The 19,928-nt window shown below is 32.5% G+C and overlaps 2 protein-coding genes across 2 annotated transcripts in view; both read right to left on the reverse strand.

Moving 5' to 3' along the window:
- Window positions 1-19,928, reverse strand: part of LOC143915854 (uncharacterized) — a 121,597-nt gene that overhangs the window by 92,044 nt on the left and 9,625 nt on the right. The gene's annotated exons all lie outside the window — the stretch shown is intronic.
- Window positions 7,000-8,226, reverse strand: LOC143915673 (uncharacterized). Its single transcript, XM_077436394.1, has 2 exons — window positions 8,040-8,226; window positions 7,000-7,959 (listed from the first exon to the last, which is right to left on the reverse strand). The coding sequence occupies exons 1-2, from the start codon at window positions 8,119-8,121 to the stop codon at window positions 7,190-7,192; spliced, it is 852 nt and encodes a 283-aa protein (XP_077292520.1). The 5' UTR covers window positions 8,122-8,226; the 3' UTR covers window positions 7,000-7,189.

Genomic DNA, 19,928 nt, shown 5'->3' on the forward strand with positions numbered 1-19,928 from the left:
ACATGCGAAAAAAATCGAATGCAAAGTAAGAAGAGGCTAGTAAAAATGCGGCAAGCCTAGTACATATTCAAGGCACACCGTCCCAAAATCACCCCCTGGAGTGTTTTCGGTGATATTTTGTCCTTGTATTGATATAAGCTTGACAGTGATTGATAGCGGCAAATTCCATTTTTATTTTATTTTTATTTTTATAAGACATCAATTAATCAAAAACACTCGTCTAATAGATTGCTCCAAAGCGACGAGTGTGCTAAAAAGATTAACAAAGGGTACATGAAATACAAGTAAAATAAATAGAAGAAAAGAAAAATAAAGAAATATGACAAAATAGATTCTTAAAAAGTTCTTAACTGATCAACTCAACCGTTCTAATTGGTCGCGACTTCCGTAACTCAGGAAGCAAATGTGACAAATGTCAAATGCACCATCCAGTGAATTTAAGAAACGGAGGCCACGAGGAATGGGATAATTACTATAAGCCACGGTTTTAGCCAAAGGAGTGTGAAAAAGGGGACGATGGCGGGTCCATATCACACTCTCCGGATAATGAAGGCCCAACTCAGCCAGGATAGACGGACAGGAGATAAAGCCTCTAAATATGGAAAACAAGAACTTGATGGGGGCAACACTTGTTTGAATATTCATTTGTATTTTTATTAAATTTAACGTCACGGATTCTACCACCCAAACCTTACGTATATATGTAGATACATACTTGCATACTTACATAAAAAGTCTCTTTCGAAATTATATATTCGATTTTAAAACAAATTAATTGCGTTTTTAAAACAAAGTAAGCGCGTGCTTAGGGAGATCTGCAAAAGGCCATACTGTGCTATGGTTTTAAACTTGTACATACATACATAAATGTATAAATTTATAGATTATAAAATTAATTAATGAAATTATATTCAAATAGTGGTGAAAAATAGTAGGTAGGTTGATTGCTAATTATCGGTGAGGAACCGTTTCTACAATCAAATTAGATAAATTGACAAATTCTGACAGGAAACTATTGACTTGGAGTCACAAATATTCAAGTCTAACCAGCAGCACTACATAAATACTCATAGTAAATTATTTTCAATCGAGGTTGAACCAGGGCTCCAACTCGGGACTTGTACTACTGGCCAATTGGCATCAGACAATTTCTAAGGGCTATATTTTATATACGGTTGAAATCAGACTCTTCTAGAGAAGACGGATGAAAGCGTTAGGACTTCGACGAAACACGATGATTTTTTTTTATAATATTTGGACATGGATTTTGGGTATTGCATGGTTCATATTCACGTAATTGGATGGATATTATTCATATTCACGTAATTGTCTGATTCAATTTTACAATATAACTTATATGTTAATTTTAACAAAACTTTTTGCTATATAATATTCATTTAATAGTATATAACTATTTAATATTATGGTAAAAGGTAAGAATGGAAAAATTGTATTATCGTTCCTGAATATACGAGTTGTGTGCGGTGACATTATGGTCAAATTTTAGATAATATTTACATCACTGGAGCGAGAGATCAAAATCGGCGTTCAAATGCAAATTTAAACGAAGGAAAAAATATGAAGACGACCGGTTATTACTTTTTTTTTTGATCGGTGAGTTTCCACGGTAAATTTTAACGGTGGGATGTTCAGGTTATACTAGTTTTTCCACTCGATTATATTGTTAATATTCATGCGTATTATGAATCAATCCAAGCGTTTTGTTATTGTATAAACTGATTTTTTACGAAATCGTTTCTTAGTCTGTGCGTGTCGACTGTTTTCTCTGTTAGTGACCTCTATTATGGTAATTGCATTTTAACGTTTGCAAATGAACCAATCGTAAATTTTAAATAATGGAGGTAATGTCAAGGGACACAATAAAAAAAGAAGCCGAAAGCATAACCGCAAGCACGTTCCCTATACAAAAATTAGGATACAATGCATTATTAAAGCGAAAACCACGTGCCGATTCAAATTCATAAATATTTATAGCTATTTTGGGGTTTTCATCAATCTAACCTATATATTATAAATATAATACTCAAAATTACAAATTGGGTAGAACCCAATCAATCCTTTCTCAATTTTAGTTTATGAAATTTGTGATAATACGAAAGAGTTCAATTTGACGAGTATATCTAGGTATGTACATACAATATGTATTTACTATATGTAAAATCAACAAAGAACTAGATAAAATTTTTGGTCTATATCCTTAAAAATCTTATAACCACATAATCATGATTATAAAGATTTTCCAATCGTCTCTCGAATCCGGAATGTATTGGGCCTGGTCACATAATTAATCTGATTGATGCAATGTACGTATGTATAAATGGACTCGGTATGACTTCTTGTATCCTGCTCGCGCACACGTCAGAAGGCTATGCGACAAAAACAGGGAGATTTCCACGGCACGCCACTAGCTAGGTACCTATGTACATACATATGTATGTCTGTCGAAAATATGCCTCTAGTTCCCTCTGCGCCAATGTAATTATCTATTGGGTACGAAAGCATGAATGAGTACGTAGAAAATAGAAAGGTAATGGAAATGATGAGAATATATGTAGAAAAGGCTGCAATGTGTACAATACTAAGACACATTATATACATACATATATGTACCTGTTTGATATAAATACATACCTAGAAGAAGTTTATGTGTCTATTACATTATAAAATAATTTTACGTGGCTGAGAAATATCTGTTGAGTGCGTATAAAAAGAAGCATAAATAATTAAAAAAAAAAAAAAACACAAGTAACTTAGAGATTCATATTGGTAAGAACCCACAGGAAAGTACGGCATAGGACGTGCTCGTGGTTTCCAGCTGTGATGGGCGTATTTCCATATCATTGTTAATTTGTACGAAAGTTTCTCTCATATTTCTTCAAATATGGGATCACTGCCAAACCTACATATGTCAATACAAGGATAAAATATCATCGAAAGCACTCAGGGGGTGAGTTTTTTAACCGTATGTTTCGGGGTCTCAGGAATAACGGAAACGATACCGAGCTCCGTCTCGTGTCCCGGGAATCGATAAGTTTTAGAAATAATAAAATGGAAGTCTGTTGTCGACAGTCTGCAGCCTTCAGTAGAACAGAAAGATAGTGAAGAAGATATGGATTTAAAATTTGAAAAGTAAATTAGTTACATTGTATATTAATATCGGAATAAGTCGGAAAAATATTTAATTTTATATATTTTTAAAATTCTGTTTGAATTAATGAGGTGTTTCAAAACGAAATCGTGACACGACAGTGCATTGACACGGATCATTATAATTGTAGACGTGTGTACATACATATGTACTTGCGTTGGGTGTATTATTTGGTTTTCGGCTCACAACGACCTATAAATTTATATCGTGTTTCCTTTGATGTGGACGGGCAGCGTCAATGTCACTATGTTTATTTATTTCTGATGCAATTTGCATTGTCAATTCAGCGCATGATCTGCTCTGCGGTTCTTTTAGCATCACTTACCATCCTTACTACCCACAGCTCATGTGTGACTCATTTGCGAACTGCCGAACCACGGCAGACACCCAGTCTCACAAAACGTCAACAGTGACGGACACGATACGATCGTTAATTTCAGTCATATTTTTCAAAGTTATTGCTTACATACAGTCCATGGAGTTTTCAAATTTTTCATATTGTGTAAGATGGCGTGAATCATTTTCTCTTTGCGAATTTACGTTATCTCGTTTAGAACCGAATAATAAAATGGAATAATATATGTACATGTTTTTTTATGTTTTTGTAATGTTTATTTCTGAAATCATCGCAATAAAATAAATAAGGAGTTAAGGGTTATTTTTGTCTGAAATCAGGCTAGAAAGTGACTTGAAAGTGTGACCCAAGCCAGGCGCTTTTTTTCATTTACCATGAACACTTTTGACTTTCTTTTAAAGTGAATTCGACGCTGGGATTCGCATTAAAAGAAAGTTAAAACAGATCTAATCTTTCTCGTATGCAAATCTTGACCGACATCTTGTATGGTTTTATCTTTCGGTAATGTGAAATTGGCAAGCTACAATTATATGCACACACGGTGGTAAAAACTCGTTCTTTTTTATTTAGTATGATTTTTTGTTAGAATTTCACTCATTAAAATCAAAAGCAATCATCAGAATGCGCCAGCAGTAAAAAAAAAAAAACTATTGTATTGTATCATTTGTGCATTGCAACGTTTCAACTTTTGAGATCGGAAGTGTGAGATTAGTACTGCTGTCATATTTTAATTCGCTTGAACCGCATACGATTTTTAATTTGGTAATGTCTGAGTATCTTATGAACTTTTTATATGTGCGCTAGAGATTTTTTTTAAGCAGCACGACAGCATGAAAAACCACTTGTATTTCCACGGTATATCAAAATTTTCTAAACTACATACTTTCTATGCATGAAAAAGCTCGACAAAATTCTTATATGCTCGACAAAAATATATATTACTAGTTGTTTTACCCGGCTTCGCTCATTATTTGTAATATAAACGCTTAAACATGGCGAATCTAGTAGTAAATATTCATTTGTTTTTTTATTAAATATACATATATCGAATCGAAACCATATCGAATCGTCGTCATAGAAACTTTGATTTGTTTACGATGTTACCAACCAACATTACATACTTACATAGTTACAAAGTATCTGTCGAATTTATATATTAGATATTATTTAGAAAATACATATACATATTTGCCCAGTAATTCCATGTGAATTTTTTTATTTATTTTAAGAAGTAGCTCCAATAGCTAATCTATAACAACAATAATGTAATAATGTAAAAATATAAAAAGTAATAAACATATGTACATATCCATTTACATATGTATTATATATTTATATGGAACAATTACCAATAAAGAATAAAAAACTATACCTATGTATTTATTCATATGGAATCTGTCAATATTGTTTATTTTCCTAATTTTATCCGACTTATTATAATTAACAACAGCTCCATACATATAATACGTTTTTCCTATTTTTCTTTAACTTTAAATTCTGCACTTCTAACTTATTACTACCCCTAGTACCATAATTACGTATATCTAATACTCTTACAAAATCTAATATATAATTTCGAAAGAGACTTTGTGTGTAAGGTTTGTTGGGAACATCGAAAACAAATCAAAGTTTCTATGACGACTAGGGGTCCCAATCGAATATTCGAATATTCGAGTATTCGAATTATTCGTCTGATTTTTCAGCCATTCGTTATTCGAATATTATTCGTGTATATATTTTTTTATAAAGTAAATACACAAAATCAACACGAAAGCAGTGATGACGAAGAAGCCGACGATTATAAAGAAAATGAAATATATAATGGGGATAATTATTGTGATAAAAATTAATATAATGAAGAAGATGAAATGTCTACATGTGAAGAAACGGATTTTTATTCATTAAATACGGAAATGTTTGAAGAAAATCACTTTTCGATCGATAATAATCTCTACGAAATTTTAGAAATCATCAGAAAAATAATAAGAATATTTAAGAAGTCACCGGCGAAATATAAATTTTTACAAGAAATCATAATGAAAAAAGAAAATAAAAAATTGAAATTATTATTGGTTGTAAAAACGAGGTGAAATTCAATGGCAACTCGGATAAGTCGATTCATTCAAATTTATGCTTGGTACATACATATGTAATAACCTTTTTTTTTTAATTTTCGAATATATTCGAATATTCGAATAGCTCTTGATTTACTATTCGACATTCGAATAGTTGAAGTCGACGAATATTTGAGATCCCTATTGACGACTATATCGATATCGCTGAATATATATATTTTTTCGATTCAAATAAGTTTAACAAATAAGTGAAACGTAAAAGAAGTTAGTAAAAAACAAATGAATGTTTACTATTAGATTGTTTTGCCATGTTTAAGCTGTTCATATTACAAATACCGAGCGAAACCGGATAAAACCGCTAGTACTTATTAAAATATAAAGGTAACATTTTCTTATCTGTCTTGTAAATAAAGACCAACATACATATGTACATACTTTTAAGAGTATCCATAACATTCATCCAATTCAATTCATTCAATATGGATTTTATTCTAGTATACATATAAATTAACATTTAGAATACTTCTCATTGCTCTGTTTTGGTATCTGCCTATCAAAGCTTGTAAAATTTAGAAATCGTTTAAATATAATAGTATCCTATTCTAGAAGGTAAGGTGTATGTAATTCATATTCAGAATTATATAATATATGAAGACGGTAATCTGTGTATGTGTGTGTGTGTGTCTTAACGCTAGTCGAACATAATGAATTAATCGATAAAAAGCCTAAACTTTGTATAAATTCTCATTCGGAGTCAAACTGGCGATTTGAAATGATTTGTTTATTGAATGTCACTTTTAAAAAAATATTACTTTGATTTCGATTATTAAATGTATGAACATATTTACATATGTATTCCTTTTTTGTTTAAACTTTTCCCGTATTGATTATATAAAAGATGTTCGTTTAATTACACTATCTAAAAGTTATTTCATTTTATATAAATACTTATCAATTATCAAACGTTGTTATGTATTACAATATGTTTATTTCTAAATATAATTATTATTATAAAATCAATTTCAATTATTAAAAAAGTTATTTTGTTAACTACATATGTATATGTATGTACATATGTATGTACATATGTATGTACATATGTATGTACATATGTATGTACATATGTATGTACATATGTATGTACATATGTATGTACATATAAAAAATGTTCAAGATTTGTAAATTTTAATGTAAGATTTTAAGTTTTGAGAAAATCTTACGAAGTCAATAAAATATAAGACTATTATAGCTTTGATACAACTTACTGTAAGTCTAGACTGACAGCAGTTTTTATCTCGCAGTAATGCATAATGGGAAGCATAACCGTTGATTTCGAAGTCTCACTTGGACTGAAAATGTACATATTGTGTTGAATAGAATTTTTCGAATGAAACAAAAAAAATTATTGAGAATATTCTCATACTCTTTATTCTTCAACAATATTTCAGATTGCATTATTTAATAATATATATTTTTTTTGTTATAATTTATATTACATAAATGAAATAAATTCTTAACTATAATATTATAAACCGATTTTGTATAATATAAGCGAATGTGGCAGTATTACTTTGGGTTCAGTTGGTACATTTATTCGTCGTCGTCTTCTTGTGGAGCGCTTTTCCTGGATTTTGGTGGAGCACCTCCGTAGGCTGTAGCGTGGCTTGTGGCTACACCACCCTTTCCAGTGCTGTAACTGTTGGCAATAGCTGTTACACCACCACCACCACCTCCTGATCCACCAGCTCCAGACCTTGTCCTGGGAACGGTGAACATGACGGGGAAATAGTTGTTGGTGCCTTTCGTCTTTTTAACGGGGTAACTGTCTTCTTCATCATCGTCATCTTCAGCGAGCTTATTCGGTCTGCGTTTTGGGACATCTACTGCTTCTTCGTTGTAGGGAGCATCGGCGACTGGAGCCAAACCAAGAGGAGCATCAGCGACTGGACCCAAACCAAGAGGAGCATCAGCGACTGGACCCAAACCAAGAGGAGCTTCGGGGTAATCTTCGACTGGGTCGGCTTCGGGTGCTCCGAGCAACTCTGAGTTGTCTTGTTCGACTGCTGGATCACACGACACGCAGTTTGGTCCGAAGTTGGATCCGAGATAAGAACCGGCCGCTACTGAATCTCCGGTGGCGAAGGCTGCCATGGCTGCATCCGGTTCCAATCCTTGGCGGCGCAGGTGCTGACCCCTGTAAGGACTGTAATAGCCACTGATGAGCATGGTTCGATGGATCGGAGCTCGTCTGGGCCGAACGACAGCCGATGATCTGCGCAGGGCTTGCGGCCTGACTGCATGCAATCTAGCCGCTTGTATTCTGGCTGTTTGCAATCTGGCTGTATGCAATCTAGCTGCTTCTGTGGAAATTAAAATTTAATTTAGTTTTTTTTTATCGCAATAATTTTGTAAGGGCACTTGAACTGCTGCGTGGACTTACGAGTGTTGGACGATCTTCTGTTATTTCTGGGATAGGCGAGAGCGCACCCAACGACGATCAAAAATACGAGGAGGAGTTTCATCTTGGTTTATCTACGTATGTTGCTTAGAACAATGTTGAAGAAGTCTTCGATTGGGAGCTAAGCCAACTTCTTGTGACTTCCACCCGAGTGAAGATAACTGTGTAGGCATCTGCTTCGGTATATATAGCGGGTGTCGGGGCTGTTACCTCCCCACCCTCCGACCTCCTCCCCCTCCCCGCCCATTCGTCACCTTCCGTAGGGGTCCGTAATGTATTCTCGTCGTGTCACAGGTTCATGCATGTAAAGTGGCCAGCGCCGGAGGATTTTTTCGGTGTTCGCATATGTGATTTGGTTTAATAAGTTATTTGCGCGATCATGAGGCGGCCTCATTGGCATGAGGGAGGCCGCCGAAGACAGATTTGCATCCCAGAGAACTGTTTGACGACACTCGCACACATATGTGCGAAATCGAGCTGACGAGTACCGAGCACGACCGTTACACTATTTTCGGACAAGTGTTGACTGCCCGAACCGACACGCACATATTTCAGCGTCATATTGTATGCGACTAGCTTCTAAATTTATGATCATCCACGTATGGATGACTAAAACGTTCATCGATGAAATTAAAAGATTTAATAAGATTACAATATTGACGCAAATTTGTCCGTAATTAAACGAACACCACACGCATTAAATTACGAGATATTTTTTTTAATTCTATAATTGTACATTACATATAATCACAGGTATCTATAGTTAAACTGATCGGCAACTTACTATACCTTACTATAATCAACTTTCCTTCATTTCGAGAAATATCTCGTAAATCATTAAATGTAATGTTTTGCGATTTACAATATTTAAAAATACTGTTGGCTTGTTTATTTAAGTTTCTTCTGCATTTTCGAGATTGTGGACATATCGAAAAGTAGGGATAACAATTTGTGAATAAAGTCAAACTGAAATAGCGTTTTTGCAACTGAAAATTTGGACTTGAAAATAGCGGTTCACATTTTCAGACTGATGGATATGTAATATAATATTTACTTTATATGGGAAGTGCTATCTTTAAATACTTAAAAAAGTGACTATGGATTTGTGAAAAATTTTAAATGTTAGGTAAATCGGCAAAATCTTACCACGGGTAATTACCGGCAAATTATTTTATCGCGAATTAAATACTATATGTACAGGCATAATAATGCATTGAAAATCCATATAAATGGCGCATTGTGGATTAGGTAGTTTAAAATTTGTTTATTTACATTATTAAATGTTGAAAAAGATGCATTTGTAAAAGTGACTACGCTGATGCTGGCTAAATCGTAATTAATGCGATCAGACGGTTTTTTCAATTATGATCCAAACTATAAATAAATAAATATGATATAACACTATTAATTATTACGACTTTGTATGTATTTGTATGTAATTATTCATCTGAAATTTATTTTTATTTATTTATGATTCAACTTCGGTTTACGTTTTTAGGAAAATTAACCACATACAGTTATCTTATTCATGATTTTTTTTCATTTACCAGTAAATATCGGTATACCTGTAGTGCAAATGCCCAAAGCTCACAAAATGGCAAAGTATCAAAACGATCGGAAGACTGTAGGAATAGATACTGAATCGATTTCGAAGTGAAACAGAATAGGCTTGTAAAAATGCGCACCGTTTGCTGGTAAATGAAATTTGACTGTAAATTGCAATCATTAGTACCTATCTATGAACACATTTTAAGATTTTTTATGGGTTTGTGAAATCGGTGTAGCTCGATGATTACCAATTCCAACACATTAAAACTTAGTTTTTTTATAAATTTGGTATGACTGTGATTTTTAATATTATTATAAAGTTTTCGCTCATTGAAAATCCGTCTTATTTTCATAATATTTCAAAAGCTTTTGTTAAATTTGAAGGTTTAAATATATTCTAAACATGCATTTCCTATGGGTATTGGAATTGCGGAATTTAGAAATACTCTTAAAAAAAACCAATAGGAATCAAAATCCAGCAGTAGCCACTAGGTCATCAATAAATAATATCGGAAGCGCTCTTTTTCATTTCATAAGAGTCCTTATTAGTTAGTTGATTTCGTTGACGATGGAACGATTGTTTTCGACCGCTGCCAAAACCGGAATCATCCGCGATATTCAGATCTGATTGCGCAAGAAGCGCGCTCTCGCATGAACAAGTGAGGATCGACGAAATACAGATGAAAACAAAATAAGAAGAGGCAGCAGCAAATGGTCAAAAAAACCACGCGTATTTCTTAGAAACTACCTCAACATATCCGCGTCAATACGATTAGCATGTGCGGTGGAGCTGCAATTTGAATTTGAATTATGTGAATCACACGTACAGAAGGGTACTGCTACTGTTTTTCATTTAGGGCTATTGTTGAATTATTGCCGAATTGCGCTCTTATCAAAACCGCATCTGGTTTCCTGCCGTTTCTGGTATTGATGAATGACTTGCCATATTTGGTCACCGGGTGCAGGGATTCCATTGGCTTGATTCTAACAATCGTAAATTGCCTTTTCTTATTCATACATATGTATGTGCATAAGTATATGCACATATTTAATATAGATGTTTTATTGTTCATTAGAATCGTGACTTTTGTGTATATATTTTGCCACAGCGTAGTGCACTAGTAGAGCTATAGCTATTGCATATCAGTAGAGAGGTCGTGGGTTTGAATCTCGGCCAAATATGTTGCTGAGATCTTATGGCTATTAGAATACAGATGGACCGTCCCTGCTAGAATTTTCCGATTTTTTAGCTAAATTATTGTTACGGATCCAATAAATCGGTAGCCCCCACCTCATCTAGAATTTGTTAAATTTTATAAAATGCTACCTACAAATTTTTTTTTTGCTACCTACAAATAGATTTTAGAGCTGCACAACCAAACTCTTCATATTTAATTTTTATTGCCATCGATAATAGCAATATATCCGGCGTGGATTAACTTTTTATATTCTCTATTAATTGTCTAAAAAAGTGTTGATATCCTTCCAAACATTGAGCCTCTGTAAATACATTAAAGAATGGCAGATTTCTAAAAAACAAAACTGTTTCTTTAACATTAATATTAAATTTTGTACCTGCCACAGATATGTAGATTGAATATGTAGTTTACTCAATGTTTGGAGGAACAGATTTGTCTCATTTAGTACTGAGTGCAAGTCTAGTTTTAAGACGCTTTTTTGAGCAGCCTTTTGGATACACAGCTCCAACTGTTTAGAGTAGTAGACAAAAGCAGTTGCTTGGTTTCGACAGGAAAAACACCGTCTATGGTAAACTATAAGCTCTGTTTTATCCCCTCAATTTCTTCACATAATAAATGGGCAAAGGGATAGGAAGACCCTTCTAAATTTTCTATTAATTTTATAAATTTTATGCAAATTTCACTTTTTGCATATTTTACGAATTTATCATCTATTAGCATCTATTCCGAATTTTAGCATCAATTAAGCATTAATAGCAAAATGCCCAAAATTAGTGTCTCTACTGATACTGAATGAGATTCCTAGCAGGTCTCAAGTTTTCATAAATGTATATTTGTCCGGTAGGCCGTATAAAAATAGTAAGTGGTTTTGGGGGTGGATAGTAAATAAGTGAACATTGGAATTATGGCTCAGACACACAGAGTGGTACGCGGAACGTGTTTTTTTTTTTTTAGATAGTTTTTCACATATAAAACAATGTTAGCACACATGATCTATGCCAGGTCAAAACTCACCCTTGTAATGTTTTCGGTGATAATTTTTTCTTGTATTGACAGAGTTTTGACAGTGATCGATAACGACGATTCCCATATTTGTATAAAAGGAGAAGAAATTTGTCGAAATAATAAAATCGTACGAATTAGTAATAAAATAAGACTCGCCCATCCACAGCTGGAATCTTCCTAAGCATGCTGTGCCGTACGATTATGTGTATCTGCCGCCTTCATACTTCTCTATTCCCATTTTTCTGGACATTTTCTATATGAACAATTAAAATAAAGACGGCAATAATTTATGTCTTAAAATTTTGCCACCCATAATTGAGATGTCTAAAATTTTCTTTTGCTATATTTCGTGCTGAGTGAATTGCTACGTGTTGTTTATTTGCTATGTTGACACTATGCTCATCGCATTAGAGAGTATCTTGACGACAAATTCAGTGAACGATGGGTTGAACGTGGATCTGATATGGCGTGGCCTCCTCGAAGTCAAGATGTAACGATATGTGACAGTTGGCTTAGAGGAATTTTGAAACAGAAATTTCTCAACTCCGCTTAATGCCTCTAAATAAATGGAACTGAGAGAAGTGTGCAGTCTTATTTACTCCATATCCTAAATAAGGTCTTAATAATGTTCCTACAAGAAAACGTGTTTTCGATTGCAAATGAAACTGAAAAACCTTTTAAATTTCAAATTATGCAATAAATGTTAGTTATTATAGTATCGCTCGAAAAAGGTGAGAAAATTTAGCCCAAAAATTCATCAAATTCGAATTTCATGAAAGTCTTGGTTGAGTATTATTTTAAGAATTCATTATCAATAATCTAAACCAACACTAAACCAACAAATTTATATTATGATTATGTTCTTTCAAGTTATTTTCTAATCACATATATATCGCTATTCTATCTGTCTGTGTGTCTGTGTAAGATGACGCTCACCGTTTAATAATGCACATATATAATAATAGTGGTTTCGATTCGACATTTGTACATGTGTACGTCACAGCTAAGCCACTGCCAATAAAACGTATACGAATATAATAAAAGAAAAAAAGTCTCTATATACTGTTTGCTACCAATGTTTCCTGTAGGCAAACAGACAGCGCTGTCTCTGAGCGTTTACCGTCATCTATTAAAAAAATTATTTAAATAATTAAATAATTAATTTTTCTGTTGGTGTTTTATATTGTTTACATATAGGTAGGTAGGTAGTTTTTACCATTTTTTTTCATATTTAACGATTAAATATAAATTAAATATATTTAAAAGGTATTTGAAAAAATTCGACTGCGTACGGATCGAACACAGGACCGACACATTACTTTTATTTATTTTTATTTAATAACTTGCTATACCAACACTCATGCGATGATATTTCATCGGGTACAACACTAGTTGTTATATACAATCGGCTATAAATACAAACCTTTTTCTTTTTATATATATGTATGTATGTATAAAGCAGAAACGCCTGTCGTCAAAGACGTTTCTGATTGGCTGGATTGGTCAAAGACGTTTGTGGTTGGTCGTTCGTTAAATAATACATTTTTTTTCCATTCAAATATATATAAATTTAATTAAAAAGCAAATGAAGATTTTCCTTCATGGTTTTCATTTCATTTTCATTTACCGAGCGAAGCCGGGTAGTACCACTAGTCTTATGTATAAAACAAAGACCGTTCATTTTGTGTGTATGTATGTAATTTGTTTTGTGTGTGTACAATTATTGATTGGCTGTTGTTAAATATTCAAAAAATTAGATTAAAATTAATTTAATAAAAAAAAAATTACGTTTATTATTGGATTAGCCATGTATAGCCATTTAAGCGATTTATATCTCAAATACCGAGCAAAGCCGGGTGGAAACACTAGTATACTATAAAAGATGTATTATACAATAAGGCTGTGAGGCATTAATTTTTCCACCACACCATTTATAATTATTATTTTTTTTTACCTGGAAAGATATAATGTATTGATTTTAATTGTATTTTAAATGCGTTTATTGGCTTGCAGTTTCTTAAAAGGTTGCATTACATATGTACATTTTTGTAGTTTCAGAATTTCACCTACATATGTAAATCGATCATTTCAATAATACAGGGTGTTTTTGGTAGCTAAGTGCAAAGCCTTAAAGGGTTGATAGCTCATATCATTTGAAACATTTTGAGCCACACATACACAGATGGTTGTATTTGTTTTTATTTGATTGAATAAACATTAGACAAACAAAAAAATAACTGAATAACATACCACTTCAAATTTAGGCAGTATTAGCAATTAACTGTGATATTTTGATGTTTTTTCTAAAAATCTTTAAAAATGAAATAAAAAAAAACCGTAAGACTTTGGACTGAGGTATGTGTGGCTCAAAAGGTTTTAAATTATATGAGCTATCAACCCTTTAAGGCTTTGCACTTAGCTACCAAACACCCAGTATATTTCGAATAATTAATTTTGATTTTTCCGTCCCTGAAACGAAACTTGGACAATGTGCATTGTAAATGCAACCGCCGAATACGGATCTCAATTTTTTGCCATGAAATTCTCGTCACATCTTGGAATTCTCGCCCTCACACGCACACGCGTACTCATCCATCCAAATATATATATATATGTATACGTATGAATGTGTCTACATACATATGTATACTTGTTAAATAGGGCGGTGTGTGCACGATTACTTAATACTGAAGATGAGGGTGACATTCGCGATGATGTTTTTCACTATGGATCCTTAAACAAATATGCTAATTTAAGTGTGACGGCTCATACGCAGAATACTTAAAGATATCAATCGGTATGATAAAAGTCTCATTTGCATTCCGATACCCCTTCCTGTCTAGTGAAAATACAATCACGAAAATTTTCCACTTAATTATCCACTGCGTGTACGTTTTTAAGTGTACACATTCCTAACTATCATAATGATCAGGAATTAAATAACGTTTGCGTTTAAATTGAGTTTTCCAGAAAGCAATTATTTTTATTGCGCTGTGGAATAACCCAGTGATTTTAAATAATTTGGTATAATTCGAGTGTCCAAATTCTGAACTAAAAAACCATGGAAAATTGACAAATCTTCAGTAATGTCGTTCTTCAATGTTATTTAACAATCAAGGCTGCTCGTCATTGAAATTTGACATTTGCAATGTCACTGTAATTGCATATATAATTATTTCATATGCATCTTGATTTTTAATTTAGATTCTATCGAGAATAATTAAATTCATATGATTGCATATATCATATGAAATTATGAACTACATATGTGCATATATTGAAATTTTAAAATATTGGAAGATTGATAACAGTATGAAGATACATGAAAAAGTAAGGAGGATTGAAAAGTTTAAAGGTTTGTACCCTGTATTGGATTTTAAGGAATTAATTGAGAAAACGAAGGCTATGAATCGATTGTTCGTTCGGGTAAATTCAGCCCTTAAAATCCCAATCGTCATAATTTATGACCGAAGTAAAATCTCAATGAGATGATAATTTGCATGTACGTCACCTTGTCAATGCGTACGCGACTTTGGTCACGTATAGTCTTTGGAGATTCCACTATTTACCTGGCCAAGTATCTACAGTTTGTTATAATATATTTAGAAGGAGAACAATGCAGAAAATTAAACTACCTCGTTTGCCTATTATTTCATAAGTATATTGAAAATCACCTATTGGTTTAAATCACAGCTTTAAATGCGAATGTGAATTTTAATCTATTGTACATAACTACAGCTGATTCATCTCGAATTTGAAAAGTTTCTTAAGCAGCAGAAGCTTTCAGGTAAAACCCGCTCAATCCAAACGCTTTCGTATCACGTCCTTACTACTAGTGATGTGTGTATTAGCATACGTCAGCTATAATGGCGTAATAAATACACATTCGAAAAGTAGGTATTCTATTTTGCTAACGTGTATATTACATATAACAGTTTACAGTTTTACACACATTGTCAAGAAAAGTTTGGGTTTGCATCTTACCGGTTCGGTCAACTCTTTCGTGAAACATGTACATACATATAATATATATGTACATATATAGAGGTATTAAGTCAATTTAATTATGTACATATGTATGTATCTAAATGTTCGCTATAGGCGTATTTTCGCCAATAACGAAGTTTATCATATTTTGTTTTTTTTGAGAACATGCTGCAATGAATCGTGTAAAAATATTTCATCATATATTGAACTACGCATTTTATCGTATATCTCACTACGGACAACACTGTGAAACCTTTTCAGCTTTGATTACAATTTCAATTAATTTCTTAATTTTAGAATTGATTTTTTGTTGACGAATTTGTACTGAGGCTTTCTGATATCTGGATACTTTCGGTATTTATTTTTACTATAAATATAATTTTGATAATTAAATACCTGCATTGTGTTTTAGATTTTATCTTGTCGTATATTTAAAAAAAAATACGAACTAACCTTGTGAATAATTTATTGATCTCGAGGTTTATTGCACCTTCTTACAAATGTCCAAATAAAAGCAAATTGTCGTTTACTCCACACGTTATGAATTTTTATGTCCCATTTTAGAGAGAACGAAAACAATATCAATCTATTTTTGTATTTATTTAGTTTTAATTTTATAGTGTACTACATATTGGTTTACAAAACAAATTCTAGGGAAAAAATCCAAATTCTAATGATAATTTTTTTATTTGAATGTTTAATGGGCTAATACATTTTTATTATTTTGACGAAAGATCATAGCACTCATTAATTTTCCAAACGAAAATTGACAGTGATCATATACTTTCGTAACATTTATAATAAGTTTTTCAAAAATTTTAGCAATTTTTTTCCTCATACAAAATATTCTTAAACATATACATACATAAATAAAAATAACTTTTACAATTATTAAACTCGGGTCATTTGGTCGTTCAACATTAAAATATTGCCTTAAATCTATATTTCAACTGTCATGTTTTTATTGTTTACTATAATATATGTATGTATCTATGTATTTGAGAAGCTAGTAAACGGATTGTTTTACGATATTTGGCATCTTCGTGACCAAACTTCGAATGTGATTATGGCGGCACTGTTAATTATTTCGGTGGGTGTGTTTTCACAAGATAGGTAGGTATAATTAAGGATAATTGAAGGTCATTGAATTTTCCAGTTGCCAACGACAATAATCATCGTGTGAAGACGTGTCATCTTACTTATACATATATGTAGTTGCTATGCTAGAATACTGCAAATATTATCCAGTTGATGATGCTACATTTGTAACATCAACTGAATGTATAACTTATAAGCTTTTCAAAAGTAAAGCTCCGTTTGTCGTATCAAATTAATTGTTAACCACTATAATTGCCATCACGCCCTTGATGATTTGTTGATTTAATTCCTGTTTGCTCATGTTGTACGTGAACGAGCGTCAATTAAAGATAAGGCACGTCTAGCGTCATGCCGTCTGACTGTATTGACAATATGATCATTTGGTGTTATTACCACCGCAGAAATAATCAACAAACCATTGTATTTTAAGTCACACCGCATAACAGTCGTTTGAATCAACTTAACGACACTCTTTGGGACAAAATCTAACAGATATCTATAGATACAAAGATTAATGAGGTACACATTTGATTGGATTCGCTTTTAAATCAAAAGCTCCACATTCTCACGCAGTATGTACATACATATATATTTATTTATTTATTTATTTATTTATTTTAAAAAATCAATACCACAGAGACTTGACAGGTTGCCCCAAAGCGTCAATGTGATTTTAATACAAATAATAAAAATCATAAAAATTACAAAAAAAACATCATAAAAAAAATAATAAAAATCATAAATAAAAAAAAACATAAGAAAATAATAAAAATCATAAATAAAAAAAAAAAACATCATAAAAAAATAATAAAAATCAAGTAAAAAATATGTACACAAAATAAAAACAAAGAAATAAGATTGAAAAATTTATATCGTGCTATTTAGGATGTGTTCCACCAACTCAACATAACTGGCATCGAATAGGTCCAAGTAATGTGCCAGTAAGTTAAGGAGTCGAACAGCTCTCGAGAGGGGGGAGTTCATGAGCACGTTTGATTTAGCCCTAATTGGTAAAAATATATCATGTTTTCTTAAAACTCTACGATTTTCCGGGGCCCAGAATTTTAGTTTCTCCAGGATAGTGGGATTGTGAATCTCTCCTCTAAGTAATTTTACGAAATGTTTCCCAAGAAATAAATCTCTTCTCTTTGCCAGGGAGTTGAAACCCAAAGATCCCAAGACAAAGGCACTAGGGAACAGATATGGATAAAATCCAAATGTCTTCAGATATAAAAATCTAAGGAATTTCCTTTGGACTCGTTCCAACATTAGAGAGTAACGAAGTTGATAGGGAGACCATATAATGGAGCCAAACTCGAGCACACTGCGAACTAATGTACAATATAAGAGACGAATGGCAGTGAGCCCTAGTTCGGACGAATTACGGATTACGAATCCAAGGATTTTTGTTGCCCTATCACAGATATTCTCAATGTGAATGTTGAAACTCCAACTATTTTCGAAGACTATTCCCAGATCAGATATAAATAATTCTCTCTGAAGAAGAGAATCATGAAATTTATACGGATATTTAATAGGAGAACGAGAACGAGAGTAAGAAATGACCCGACACTTTAGGATATTGAAGGGAAGTTTATTAACATTAGCCCATTCATAAATAGAATTCAAATCCTCTTGCAAATAAAGAGCGTCAGGTAAATCAATTATTCTCTTATAGATTTTTAAGTCATCCGCATATAATAAAAATTTAGAATGGTGAATAGAAGATTGAATATCGTTGATAAATATTAGGAATAATAAAGGGCCAAGATTTGATCCTTGGGGAATCCCAGAAGTGGCAACATACTCATAAGAAAAGCAACTCCCAAACTTAACGAATTGACGTCGATCCTGTAAATAAGAAATAAAAAGACCAACAAGATTATAAGTAAATCCAATAAAACTTAATTTACTAACCAAAATTTTATGATCAACTTTATCAAACGCCTTCTCAAAATCAGTATATATTACATCCATTTGATTATTACAATCCAAAGTGCTGGTTATGTCATTAGAGAAACATAACAAGTTGGTAATGGCTGATCTGGCCGGACGAAAGCCATGCTGCTGATCAATGAGCATACTTTGAAAGTGATTAAAAATGTATCTGTGTAATATTACCTCAAACATTTTGGCTGGCGCTGACAAGATAGTTATTGGTCTGTAGTTCCTTACACAAGATTTATCGTCCTTCTTATGAATAGGAGTTACTTTAGAGCATTTCCATAAATTGGGGAATGAAGAGTTCCTTAGAATTAAATTAAAAATGAATTTTAAAGGTTCTAAGAGACTAACCTCACATCCTTTTAGGATGTAATTAGGGATGGAGTCAGGACCGGAAGAATAAATATTTTTTAACTTTAGAAAGCCATATTTCAGATCGGAAGAGTCAAGATGATTAATCGCTAAAGTGGGGAAAGTAAATTCCGAGTCATTGGTAGGTTCCATGGAATCAGTAGGATTATTGAAAACTGATTTAAAAAAGTCGGCAAATCCATTAGCAATGTTTTGATCACCCTCTAACAATCCAGAATCATTGTACATAATGGTCGACTTTACACGATTTACACGTTTAGAATTAATGAAGTTCCAGAATTTCTTAGGGTTTTTAACTATGGAACTTTCACAATCAGCTACATAAACATTATATGCATTATTAATTAATTTCTTAATTTCCGTACGTAAAATACGGAAATTATTTAAGATAAGAGGATTGCTCGATTTCTTCCAGAGTTTATGTGTTTGATATTTACTTTTTAAGAGATTAATAATTTCTTTAGTAAACCAAGGCGGATAAATCCTTTTACTCGTCACTAATCCTTTCAACCGAAAACAATCATTAAAAATAGAATATATAATGTCATAGAAATTAGAGAGGGCCAAATTAACATCTTTGCACTCAAAAACTCGCTCCCATTGACAATTACAAAGAATATCATTTAAATATTTGAAATCAACATTTGTAAATAACCATCCATTTATGACAGAGGTATTAAGACAGTTATTTATTAAACGAAGTGAGGAATAAGTTATA

The sequence above is a fragment of the Arctopsyche grandis genome, chromosome 8 (assembly GCF_051622035.1).
Source record: "Arctopsyche grandis isolate Sample6627 chromosome 8, ASM5162203v2, whole genome shotgun sequence".
Taxonomy (NCBI): domain Eukaryota; kingdom Metazoa; phylum Arthropoda; class Insecta; order Trichoptera; family Hydropsychidae; genus Arctopsyche; species Arctopsyche grandis.

What these genes read in the sequence shown, in the direction of transcription:
- LOC143915673 (XM_077436394.1), bottom strand. Translation starts at nt 8,121, where the DNA reads ATGAAACTCCTCCTCGTATTTTTGATCGTCGTTGGGTGCGCTCTCGCC. An exon ending in CAGAAGATCGTCCAACACTC is followed by an intron (nt 7,960 to 8,039) that starts GTAAGTCCACGC and finishes TAATTTCCACAG; the next exon opens with AAGCAGCTAGATTGCATACA.